Source organism: Neodiprion lecontei, chromosome 2 (genome assembly GCF_021901455.1).
Source record: "Neodiprion lecontei isolate iyNeoLeco1 chromosome 2, iyNeoLeco1.1, whole genome shotgun sequence".
In the NCBI taxonomy this organism is placed as follows: Eukaryota; Metazoa; Arthropoda; class Insecta; order Hymenoptera; family Diprionidae; genus Neodiprion; species Neodiprion lecontei.
In genome coordinates this window covers 514,593-528,223 of record NC_060261.1, presented here as the reverse complement: position 1 = coordinate 528,223, position 13,631 = coordinate 514,593, and the positions used below count along the sequence as shown (strand labels likewise).

General features: G+C 40.5%; 1 protein-coding gene across 2 annotated transcripts in view; it reads left to right on the top strand.

The window, feature by feature from the left end:
* Positions 1-13,631, top strand: part of LOC107220427 (probable G-protein coupled receptor B0563.6) — a 45,138-nt gene that overhangs the window by 6,244 nt on the left and 25,263 nt on the right. For both annotated transcript variants that reach the window (XM_046731712.1, XM_015659021.2), the window contains exon 2: positions 7,395-7,896. In XM_046731712.1, the coding sequence (XP_046587668.1) occupies positions 7,677-7,896 (220 nt within the window). In that variant the 5' untranslated portion in view covers positions 7,395-7,676. The remainder of the gene's footprint in view (positions 1-7,394; positions 7,897-13,631) is intronic.

Sequence of the window (13,631 nt, the reverse complement as noted above, 5' to 3'; positions counted from 1 at the left end):
TTACGCGCCACGTCGTCATTTTGTTATTAATTTAACTGAAAAAATTCCGAAACATTCTCGAAACTATAAATAATAATGCCCTGAAATTGAACTTGCTCCAAGTATTTTCATTTTGTTTAAATAAAAAAAATGCTAAAAATAGGTACGATTTTCGACCGTCCTAGCTGTACCCCCGCTCCCTTGAAAGAAGAACGTGGCCATAAACTAACGCCACAGAGCAATGACGACTGCGGGCAACTAAATGAAAGTAAAATTTTAATTTCCGCCGACAATTCAAGGTTTGTGGAAATTTGGCGTGTACGATTTCTGGAAGAATAACAAAACGGATATCTTGGAGTGTAGATTTGTAATTCGGAGAAGGAAAATTGAGCGACGAGTCTGTGTTTTCGTAAATTTTATAACTATGTATAAGGGTCGTCATCAGATATACGTTTCACGGATCTGAAGGCAATGCCCAGGATATAAATTCTGCCTCGTTATCGCTTCCTGGTTGTAATATTTATGGAAGCCTGATTTTCCTTTTCCTTTTCTCTCCGACTTGCCTTTTCCATTTTTCCCTATTTGCCTATACTGCTTCTTCCCCCCAGCCACTTTCCACTGCAACAACTTTTCTCTCCGCTGTACAAGCTAGAGAAAGGCGACTGTCTCGTTTCACCTCATATTTATGTTGATTTATGCTTAAATCCTGGATCAGGGAAAACTCGCTAGCGATATCGCAAAATCCTGCATCGTACCGACGATGTACCCGGCACTAATAAATTATTAGAAAGGTGGAAGGATATGACGATTTATAAATCTTCTACGTCGTCTCCCGCTTGCGAGGAGAAAATGAAAATCGAATAAGTTAGAAATAGAAAAAATTCGACAATTTTTCTACGCACCGATTTTCCATCCCGTTCGTGAAAATAAAATTGCCTCGACGCATGGGCCATTTTCGGCCGAGCTTTTAGGCTGTAACATGGACCACCGGTATACCTACTCTGCAACGACGACAGGCCGGAGTATTTCTTTCTCATACGAATACTCCTAAAGGGACGTGTCATGTTTCCAGTGTCGGCTGGTTCAAAATAAACCAACTTTTCACATACTTAGGACGTCTGAAACGGAAAGCACACCCAACTTTTGACCTGTAATATATATGCGCCGACACGGCGCAAGGTCGTGAAAAATCTTTCCTTTAACGATAATCAAATTTTTACGTGTAATTCAACCAAGTCAATTTGAAGAATTTGACCAATTGCAATGATTGTTTTTTTTCTTGAAGAATTCTACTCTCGCAGAAGCAACGAGAAGTTGTTTCAATCGTCAAAATTGCCATTTTCAAGATATCGAATAGAATGTTGAAAATTGGTCAATTCGATTGAAATTTTTACTTGTTCATATCACTCGAATAAACAGTACAAGCAATCGAAAACGATAATCAATTCGGTAATTTCCATGTTTGTTTTTCAATTTTAATAGTCCGCAATTTATGAAAAGCAAACAAAAACCACTCGCCTGTTAAATGATTCGTCTATTACGATTTTTCGAAGACTGTAGTTATACCAATTCGCAGGCAGTAACCTTTTTCACTCCGACGGCGCTGCCGCATCACGAGGATTAAAATTTGGGTGTGCCCGGCACCATTATGGGGCGAAACGAATCACCCCACAAGTAGTCTGTATCCGCGTTGCGTCAGCCACCGTAACGGGCGGCGAAACTCGCGCCTAGAGCAACGAGTTAGTGTTTGACCCGATTGGGTGGCCCGTAGTATCAGAGCTGGATTACCGCGTCGTGCATATCACGCGACTTTGCCAAATTCCTATAACCTTCGCCCAATTACATTTATTCTGTAAGAACAGGCATTATCAACACTGTGTTTATTTATAGCGCTCACTATATTCGCGGAATCGCTCATAGAACGTCAATCGATACATATTAGAAATCCAATTATATAAAAAAAAAATGACGTCTAAAAAAATTGAATGTAAATTTGATTAACCGATTCAACAAAGATGTATTATAATAGATGCAAAGAATCAATCGCACTCACACTCACTAATTGTAAGAATACTGGGTTATACTTGTAACACGCGTGCGATTCCAGTCATGGTCGAGCACCTCCTCCTCATCCAATCGCCGACCGATACCACGTATCTATAACGTCTAGCTTCAACTATTGTCTATTATTTTGGCTCTATACCCGTGGGCACGGCTGATTGGACCACTTGTTGTTTCAATACCCCAATCATATAGATATACGAGACTTTTATTAAATGCCTGGAATGCTTCGGATCAGAACTGTAGAGTCATCGTCGTGCAGAATAAATGGAGTTTATTTAGCAACACTTCAGGGGGAGGGGGAGGGGGGTATACCTTGGACGGTCTCAAATAATATCTATTTTTAGGAGTTTTTCTTTTTTTTCAAAGAAAATGCAAACACTTGGAGCAATTCGTTACTAATAGTTTCAAGAACGTTTTGGAATTTTTTCATTAAAATTGATAAGAAAATGATGGTGGGAAAATGGAAGATTTGATAGCCCCACCTAAGTAAAATCTCCTCCGCTTTACCTGCACTGCATATTCGTGCAGGCACACAATATAATATATCGAGACGGCTGCGAGTAGAATTACTTGCCGAAGGGGTGACAGGTTCCAATGGCACGTGTTATACTTGACATTGTTATAGCTACACGTGACAGATTGATGATAGCGACTGCATGACCATGTCAGCGTTCCAGCTTCAAAGTGGGTCGCATACCTCGCCCCGTTATTCTAGTTCTCAGCGGTCATGCAGCTCATACAATTTCGTTTGAGCGTAAACTTTGTTGCTTATTGTTCTAAAATGATATCGTACCGCATTCAAGGCTGCGCTCGATTTTTTCAACGCCTAAAGGCCAGTCAGCCATGGTCATTCTCCTCTCCGGTATCACGTGTGGACATGAGAATCGCTTCCCGCTCAAACTCTACGGTAAAGACCGCGGAGATTGGTCCCTCTACTTCCAGCGGGAAAAACAGCTCACTCTTCATGATATTCAGTGGTTCGGTGAAATTCTGACGGAATCAATTCGGGAATGATATATTCCATGCTTTTGTACATCGCTGCAAGGAAAAAGAGAACGCAAGAACAAGGCACAACGAAAATAGAAAGGGGTGATAGGGGGATGTACATCCATAATTTTTTGAGTTTAACCGTTCATGTCTGAGAACATGATATCCGAGATTATTTATTTATTGTATTGCGGCACTCGCCCGCAAGGCTGACGTCTGCCGAATAGCAAAACGGTATTGTATCTCTGTTGTCGAATAAATTACAAAATTATTATCATTTCTTAAAGGAATTTTCCTAACATGAACGGAATACTTTGATTGTTACTAGTCAGTTGAAAATTTCTTTCATTTGCCGTGTCAGTTTAATTAGTGTAGACGGAGAGAACTGTTCCAGTCAAGGCATACGGACGGAAGGGGAACAGTTCAAAAGAGTAGACCGAAATGGGTCCCGGACAAAGTACATATTAAGCTTCACGATTTAGGTAAAGTGAAATCGAAGTGCCTCGTTATACAATGTTGATCAATCCGGTTCCGTTCTCATTGTTCTTCGTTTTTACATCGGCAGTAATTTTGTTGGCGAAAGCAATTTTCCAATCCCATATCCGAATCCGACCGGCTATACCCTGATATAACGCGGTTGTTTTTACACTGCTTTGTAGGGTGCATCGTTAGTGAAATACGTCGTAGTCAAGTCTAGAGAATCAAGGCTCGAAATTCTCGAAATTCGCACATTGCTATGATTTGTTGTGTCAATCCGTTGCGCTTGTCGTTCACATGCATTTAAAAACCATTGCGGGCACAGTGAAAATGTGGAGGGTTCGAGATGGAGGAATAATCTTCTTATAAGTAGGCAGGTTTTCATTTTGGATTTTAAAACATCGTCGATTCCTGACTCAATAAATCAATCCTCGAAAATGGCTGGCAGGAGGGAACACCACCGTGTGTATGCACGTTGGGTGACAGATTTCAACGTTGAGGGTATAAACCGCGTAAAATTACCATCTGGTCACGTTCGATATTATACGTGCAAAAAAAGTGGGAAGGCAAGGTAAAAACTCTTCTGTTCTCTTCAATTATAGCTACATATACATATATATGTATTCTATTTCGCGTACTTCGCATATGAATATATTGGCATGGGTGTAGTTCGCCCTGTTTTTCGGCACTTTCATCCCAGCCGTGTACAGTAATTGGAGATTGAAGTATTTTGGATATTTTCAACAAATAACCGCCGTGCGAACGATTAATCTTCAGCTTCGCTTCCGAGGCTCAAATGTATGAGAGCAGGATTCTTAGGACACCTGGAGATAATAAAGCAGCATCACTGAATACCAGAGAGACTCCGCGTGCTGGAAAATTGTACGGCATGCAACGCTCTTTCCGCTGTAAGGCTGCTGGCAGGATAGAGAGTAATATCACCAGATGACGAATGCACGTACGCCATACGTGATCGGGATGTATTTCTCTCTCCGTACACCTACGTACGTAATATTATATGTAGTTCATATAGCTATGGAATATTACGGGTGGTGGTCTCTACAGTTGTAAACATGTGAGAATACGCGAACATTCCAGTGCCGGTGTCTCTATGCCTCTGGTATGTTATACTCACCTATACGCGGGAAAACTTGGCGAATGACAAACTTTACCGTATAAAGGTATAATTATACAACGTAGGAGATCAGGGCGGGGATCGCGATGGGAATATCTTTCAACTGCGTCTCCCGTCAATCACCGGGTGTCGGCCCGTCCGTGCAATTAGTAGAGTAGGAAAGCCGGTTCTGGACACAGATTCCTATCCCGAGATCTTACCGACACTTAGCCAAGACAGGAACCCTTTTATACATTGTTCGGCGGGGGGTATCTATTTTAGTGATGAAACATCCTATTCTACTGCAATTCAATTCTTTTTCTTATCATCGGTTGAACAAGCAAGAGTTATAGCTACCCGATGAATTGCATTGTGGGGGTCTGCTTGTGCTGTCCTGTATAATATATTTGCTTTCTTTCGAGATAAAATACCGGTGACAAATAGTTGCGTACGCGACCTGGATCCAGCGTGTTCCACCCGGTGACTCGTCCCGGTCACAGGAAGTCGAGCTGGTGCGTCGGGATGTTGCGCGGGAACTGGGATCGAACTAGATGGTATAAGTATTCGGTAAATAGGTCACGCGCTAGCCGAGCACTCTGAGAAATGTCCGATACGTAACAAACGGAAGTGTGTCGAAGGAAAGGAGAAGCCAGGTCCAGTAAGATCGTGGTGTATTGATGGAAGTGCATAAAGAGCGCAGGCAATAGGGGGACGAACCGATGGATGAAAGAGGCTAAGACCGCAAAGCAGGAAAAATATGGATAGGGACGACAAGGGATGGATAGAAGAAACTTTTTGCGGAGGATGGTATGGTCATGACCTGGTTGGATTCATCGTATTCCGGTGTATAGGTATACCTACGGCTTACCTATGCAGGATGAACTTTGATTGCATAGAATCATGAATTTCGTTGGTGCCCTCACGGTTTACATAACCTGCACGCTTGAGGAAATCTGCTTGCAGAGGTATATGGACTTACACTTTGGATATAGCCATTCTACCCACGTGTCGACACTGGAAACGAGGAAGAGATAGACGCGGATGGACAGAGAGGGTGGTCGAGAGCGATATCCATAGATGGATAGAGAGATCGAGGTAAGGGAGAGAGAGAGAGAGAGAGATAGAGCGGTCCGTTGGCGGCATTAGCATCGCGCTATATTCCCAGGCTCCGTATCTGGCTGGTAAGGTTTCTCCGCGGATCTAGTGTAAATTGAGATATTCAATGGTCACATGATATTTCAAGTCTCTCTAGAAAGTGGAGGGAAATTGTAAAATGCGAATAAACGGCAGATTCGACGTGATATGGTCGATTGGAACCCTATAGGTACTTAAACTCCTCCATCATACGTCAATCTGATGTGCCTCTTCGCTGATAACCCTAAAAGGGTTTTACCTCGCAGGCATACTTATCGGTGGCTTCTAATTTTTGTTGATACATCCATTAATCTGTATTATATAAACCAGCCGAGTCACGGGCGCTCACCCAACAAAGCATCCCAGATTTTTAGGTTCAATTTGTCATCGCCGAAGTGGAACCATAACACACGTTTGAATACCGAATTAATCGAGTTTATTCTGTAAATGCACAGTGTAGCAATCTTTGAACGGCAAGGAAAGCACCGAATGCGTGAGCTTGATTGATTACTCGAAGGATCTCGATGGAAAACGTCACTCATTCTTTTCAGATGCATCCTATCGTTTTATTAAGGATTGAATTCCCGTCGAAGTTCGCGGATCGGTCTCATAATCAATATTTGGCAAATTTTTTTTTTTTTTTTCACAAAGTTAGGGATTCGGTGTGCTCGATGCTTAGATATAAATTACACACATGCCCACGCAATACGCGCAACATACGTTTGCCACCTACACCGTGCTTTCTTCCCGTATCAGAAGTTTATTTTCTACCGTATTTGCCTTGCTTTTGTTGATATTCAGCATCGGAGAATTGAATGCGTATATATTACCCAGGTTTCATTATCGTATATAATATACGCCTATATGCTACTTTACAAATATATATATAATATATATTGTGCATGTTCGGGAAGTACAGGGGTTTCGTTTAATAAACGGTAATTGAAGCTTGGATTTTGTATAATATGAGCGAAGCAGTTCAAGTATTTGAAAAACACGAGAGCTGAAACCGATCGGTACATATACTTGAACTTGGAGGGAGGGGTCGAAGTGTCGACAACGTGAGCTGATCGTATTTCAAGGTCTTTTTTTTCTCTCGAGTAACAAAATCCCCATTTGTTGTATAAATTTTTTGAACCTTTCACAATTATCATACATGAAAGCAGCATAGCAAAAGCATTATAGGTTTTCGTAATTTGAAACGTTTTCATCACTCTAGTAAGAAAAAAGTATGAAATACTGGGATCAGTTCTCTTCGTCGGCACTCTGACAACGCCTCCACAATGAAAGAAAACTCTAGTGTTGGTAAACATTCGGTAGTAATTTCGAATATGTCTGAAGTTGAGGACATACATTTCGAAATAAATTTGATGTATAAGAAAAATTGTAAATCAATTTCAACCTGATTCAAGCAACTGATTGCGATCTCTCGGACTTCGAGATCCTTGCCGTGGGAATTTTTGGTTTTTTTTTTTAGCACAAAAACGTGCCTGTCACATAAGCCTGTATCTCTGCTGATTCAAATGAATGTTCAGAACTTCGGGCATATAATTTCCAACTCGAAAGTATTGAAAGTTGAGTTTCAATTAGTGAATTGTGTGCTGCATTATTAATAACAAAGAGGGCTTTCTTGCTTCAGGTAATCCAGACGGGACTCAAGAGGCACAACGCCGAGGTGTAAACACTTGCAGCTGAGAAAACAAAACTTCATTTGATAAAGAAATTAATCCATATCGGGTGACATTTACAGTTGTGTATGGCTGTGTGTCGATTACATAAATTGAGTGACGAACTTTGGAGAAACGATGTTACGAAAGGATCGTAGAAACGATTAAAGGATACCGTGCATTCCGAGACAAATAGTTTCAATGATATTCACTAAATTTCTTTCTAAAAATGTTGCAAACGTAATCTCAACAAAATGACCGATGACGTCAACGCGACTGAATCGGTTACACGGTTGTGCTCACTGGCGGCGAACGGATCGATGCAAGAAGATCCACGAACCGCATCCCTGAGGCGCATCAGTTATGGTATCATCCTACCAGCAATTTGCTGTTTGGGGATCATCGGGAATATCCTCAACTTGGTGGTTCTCACGAGGAGAAACATGCGAGGAACTGCCTACATCTACATGAGGGGTAAGCATTCTCGTTTTGAGTTTAATATTCACCCTTGACCCCCTTGAGGGGTGCACTTTCTATCGAACAAATTTATAAAACCATCGGCGATCCATAAGTTTTCGGGGTCGCTGATTACGATTCTAAAATAAGAATTACGAAATTCAAAATTGCGGGAATTTTCTTAAATTACCATTGTCGTTTTCAACCAACGTACGGAAAATTTTGAAAAAAAGATATAATATAAAACTGTGCGTCGAGTATACGTAAAAAATATTTAAGACTCTCAGCTGTCTCCGTTACGAAAAAAAACGTTCACGCTCATTGTTTGTAGCGAACATATAAATAAGGAAATTGTTGTAATTTTACATGAAATTTTATTGAATCAAGCACCCAAGAGTCTGAAAAGTGTTTACGCGAATATGAAGAGTGCAAAAATATATTGGAAATGTGAAAAAAAAACTGAGACCCTCAAAGACTTAAACGATTGTATAATTGTGACTGTAGGTGATGCGGCATTTGAAAGGAATGCAAATGAACATCGTTTTCATTCCTAATTATTCTTTCATTGCCGTTCGAATGTTTTACGCATAAACCATTGCGATGAAAATTTTTGCTCGATTGAAAAGAAACCATCGTCGTGCCTGTTGCAAATTTAACGACATAATCGAAGATGATACACGGAGAATTAATGGTACGGCGAACTTGAGCGTAATACATCTTGATCGCGTTGCACACGGTATGCCGAGCCCCCAACATATCGTCCGCTGCCTGGGGTATACGTGTCGAAAACCGATTGCTGCTGTACTACCACGTGAAACTTTTACGAGGGAAGTTTTCCCTGCGGGGCATCATGCTTTACCAGCTTTGGTAATTGCAGAAAGCCGGAGGAGCAAGTGACTCGCTATACATACACGCATACATGTATACACGTGTAATATACACACACGTACACACACCACGATAGCGGATAGATCGTCTTGGGTGCCTAGGAATTACCACGGATAATGACAGAGACGTGCAGAGAGAGAGAAAGAAGAAGAAAAAAAAAAAAGAAATAAATAAATGGTCACAGTAACGAGATTTCGTAATAGCGGCAGTAAAATCCCCTAGGAAATGCAATCTGAAATCCCACCTAATTGGTAGCCGTTTGCGCAACGACTCCATCGGTACGCGTTTCAAGTCGGAGAATAGCGAATATCAGAGGAGACTCGAGTAGCGTTGGTGGTGGAAGCTTATAATTGTCACTGCGAAGTTGTATATGGCCAACAGGTGGACTTGGATCGTGGAGGTTGCCGCCCCCGCGAGTCCTCGCCGAAAGGTCCTTGCGCGAAAGAGCTGCGGGAGAAAAACGGCAATAAAGTGGAAGCCGCGAGTCTAACCAGAATATCTTTCATCCTCTTTGCTTTCATTCGCGTAGGTACCTACGCACATCTCATTATACTTTGGTTTACGCTCACCCTTATTCTTATACCCACAACCCGTCACCCGAGGGATCGAGGTCGGATATATGTGTAGAAATTTTGGAATCTTGTTTCGTACAAATAGTTACGTGAACAGTGTAACAAGGTGTTACCTTTTCGTCTCGCAACTATTTTTCCCCAGGCAACGGAATAGGATGGAAAAATTCAATTTTCGCGATTTGAATAAATTCGAGAGAAGAGCGCCGTTATGCATTTCACGTTAGCTATCCACCCAGCATATGAGGCTGCCTCCTAGCTCCGAACTTGATAAGGGAGAAGGTGCAAAGTTAAGACGAGATCATGCTGTGACTACGGCCTTCATTCCTCCACTATTGATAGAGGGCTGATCGCGAGTATGTAGTTGATGGATGTTCAAGGTTTCGACCAGTGGACGGTAGTCTCGATGTCCTACCGAGGATCTCGAGACGAAATGAATCGAAAATGACACAGGTCTGCAACCAAAAAACTGCCCATTTTCACTGACTGAAACCGGGAAACATACTCAAAGAAGTCCGTCATAAGTGTATGTTTTTGTAGTTCTTTGAATGCCCAGTAAGTGGATTCCACGCCAGTGTCGAGAACCAACAGAGGCCTGCATTAGAAGGAAATGGCTCGTTGACTCGATTCTGTCTTCGCGTTCACTTCGGACTAATATAATCTAACCCTGTCACGTCTGCCTTTTTGCTGACGTAAGTAAGCGGAATCCGTATATTCGAGTCTACCATTCGACAATTTCAAAGAGACGCGTCCATGCCGGGTAATTTCTAATACCGTAACCGTGTGTCCACCAACAGCAGATAAATGACTACTTTGGCCAATAAATCAGCAGCTGACACTGGTATTTGCAGCGGAATCGGAAGACCCAAATTTCATAAAACTCTAATATGCGGATGCTGAGATTGTGAAACAATTACCGTATTAATGTAGAAACGATCAATTTGTACAAACAAACTTGTAGAGCAGTCGGAGATATAGAGACGAATCCGTAAATTAAGTTGTGGAATTTTTCACTCGTAGAACCGATGCCCCCTCAAGGGAACGGGTGCAATTTAGTCCAGGATCCCAGCTATTGTCCCTGCTCGGGAGGTTATTTGATGTTAAGCCAGGTTGAACCGTGCTTGTCTCCAGCGTAGCTTAAGTTCCAGCCCTAGGCGTTTCCGGATGAAGTTTAAACGGTCGCGTATCCGGCATACGTTATTGCGGACCGGCGATAAATACCGGCAACCCCAAATTGCAATCACCTGTGATTTAAATTCGATGTGAAACTTCTTTGAAACAAGATTAAGCAAGCAATGTCAACTCTATTTTATTCTGCTCCGCGATACTGTTTGAAACAAATTGTAAACAGAGTTTTCGCTCAAAATTGACGTAACAGGATTACAGAAAATTCATCTGGCCTGTTTTTCGCTAAATTTATATGCTTTCGTGCCATTGAGCCCTGTATATGCGACAGTGAAGATCCAATGCTGGCATATTGGTAATATCTGCGGTGTAGCGTAGCACAATTTTCCAGACGAAAAGACAGATAAATAATAAGTTAAACTTCAGTCGAGGACTGTTTTTGTCGTTTTGCGATTGGTTACCACCAATACGCCAGTTCGCCTTGCCATAGATGGTACGAGTGAGCCTCAACTCACATTACGTGCATTGTATGTACTACGTTAGGGTGGTCTATTGAATATTTTTCTATTTTTTAAATTAAAAGCGGATGATCGTTACCTAAATGTCTCTTTGATGACTTGGTTAGAACCTAGAATTCTTCACGTTATATTTCCAGATATCCTGAATACGTAATAAACGACAGATACGACTGATATCTTGCATTCATTCCATCATTTTCAATTAAAACAAAGATAAATATTCAAACAAGCAGTGTAAAAATGTCTTAGAATGGTGAAAATATTTTCTTTTTTCCTTTTAAAAGTACTATCGATCCCCGTCAATTCCATTTAACGTGAATTTTCTTTCGTCAAAGATTAGATGTTTCAGTAAAATAACATCAGAAGATAAAAGTCACGTGTATTTTGAATGGAAAACTTCGCGTCATTACAGCGGATAGTAAAAATCAAGTTAGGACATTAATGTTGTGCTCAAAATTTTTGTTTTTTTATTTAAAGACAAATGAGGGGGTCGCGCAGTTAAAATTCGAACATCGGACTAATAAGAACCACCCTAATATACGCGTCGTCGGGTTTTTTAATAGCAAGTGTGCAAGTATAGGTAAAGTAATATACAGAATCAGTATATTGCTGAGATTTTAGAGTGACATATTTTTAAGATGCTAATTGGGAACAAACGATACGAAACTCGACACACGACCAGTATTTCCAAAATATTTTTCCTTCAACATTTAGTGCCTATTTTCATTATTATATCGCTCTTAACGCGAGAATTATCGAATAAGTCAGTTATTATATCGCATCAATCCTAGGTTCGTTGATTCCTTACAGAATTGAATAAATATATTATAGTTTGACATTGAAAAATCTTACTAAAAAGTATATAATCATGAATAATCCGGTAGCCCGGGGCCGTTTGTACGGTCGTATAATGGACACACCGGATATTGTACAGACAAAGTAATTCCATCGAAAGGCAGGAAACTCTCACACCATATTTGAATCCCAAGTTTCCTGGTAGTATAGATTGGTATAATTTTTTATTCAAGGGAATTCCGACAGGGTTTGGTTCTTTCGGGCTTATTTATAAAATTATGTACAACCCTGCTAGAACTCGTTAACAATCTTCCATGATAATTTTGCTCATGGCTTACATCACAGTAGGTTAAATTACTCTAAGTTGAGAAACAATCATCATACAGGTTCACACGAAATAAATAAGTCGCATGACACGATGAGCCTTTGCGGGTGAACGGTAAAAACAAATTAGAAATAATGAGTTTTTGATCCAGACGTATAATTCTCAATTAAATTTAGGGCCACGTTCTTAAATCCTGTGGCTAAAAGTCATTCTCGTTGGGTCCAGACTTCCAGCAATCCAAGTGATAGAACAACGTGCAAAATCGAAAATGCAAAATTTTTTCTCTGCAGAGCTTGATAAATACCGAGAAACAATTGTATCGTATGTTTTGGGTAATGTGGACTTCAGAAGGCATAAGACATACTATTAGCTTTATATATATATATTGATTGCGAGTGTATTTTTCTTCTTGTAAACGGAGAACTAGAAACTTTTCCTTGAGTTTATTGATCACTACCAACGACCAAAGAAATCACGACAATACCGCGGATCTGTCTTCACCGAAACCTTGTGTTGTTTGCGACTTTAGTAACCTCGAGTTTTTTCGCTCATAGAACTTTTTTCAAGTTGGGGAAGTGAGCTGACAGAACTTGGGGAAAAACTATCGACGAATTGGTAGAAAAAAATGTAAAATTTATCACCGTCACCAAGCAGCTGTACACATATAAATATATATAAGAGGGTGGCTTACGCGAAAAATTTTTTTATAGTTCAGTGCTGTTTCCTCGTAAAACTGCTGCTTATGACGAAAGACAAATCCCCTGCTTTGAGCTCTATCGGATAAGATTTAGAGGTCCCGCTTTCGAGTTTTCGTTTTTACATTGAAATAACACCTCAAAAAAATGCTCACCTTAACTTACCGTCGATTTCACGTGAAAACATAGCCGAAAATAAAAATTACAAAAACTTATAATTTTTCTGAATTTAATAAAATCATTTCTGATTTTCCAATTTTTGCAGTTTCGAGTCCCCGTCCGACAAACTTTGGCGGTAATGTCGGTGTTCACTTTTTCTGCACGAGAAAAAAATTAACTGAAACACCGAGGAATTTTCTGAAATTCCTTTAAGTGCCCCCTGAATCAGGCTCTAGGGTTAACGATTACAATTATCGTCCCTCGAGTGTCGGGTATTTAGGCTCTCTTCAAGGTGAATCGAATCGAACAAACTTTAAGATCGTCAGACGTAATAAAATCAATCTCAGCTTATCAAGAATCGGCACATATATATATAATACATGCAGTAGAGGTGTGCTGATATCGATTGCGGACCTCGTTTTCTCAAACTTCGTTACTTTCTAACTATATATACGTAATACTTTTGATTTGGATTTCTTCGACTCTACCCATAGATACCAGAGCACGCGAGATAATAACGGTTAGTCAATCATCATTTGTGACACTTGAAAATTAAAGATAGGTGCTGAATAGGGGCAGCAATTCGAAACTCATACCTGTTCAAATACCTACAGATTAGCGAATGAATTCCAAGAATGCTGATGTATTAAATTTCCCGCGCGATAAAGGATTAAGGCGC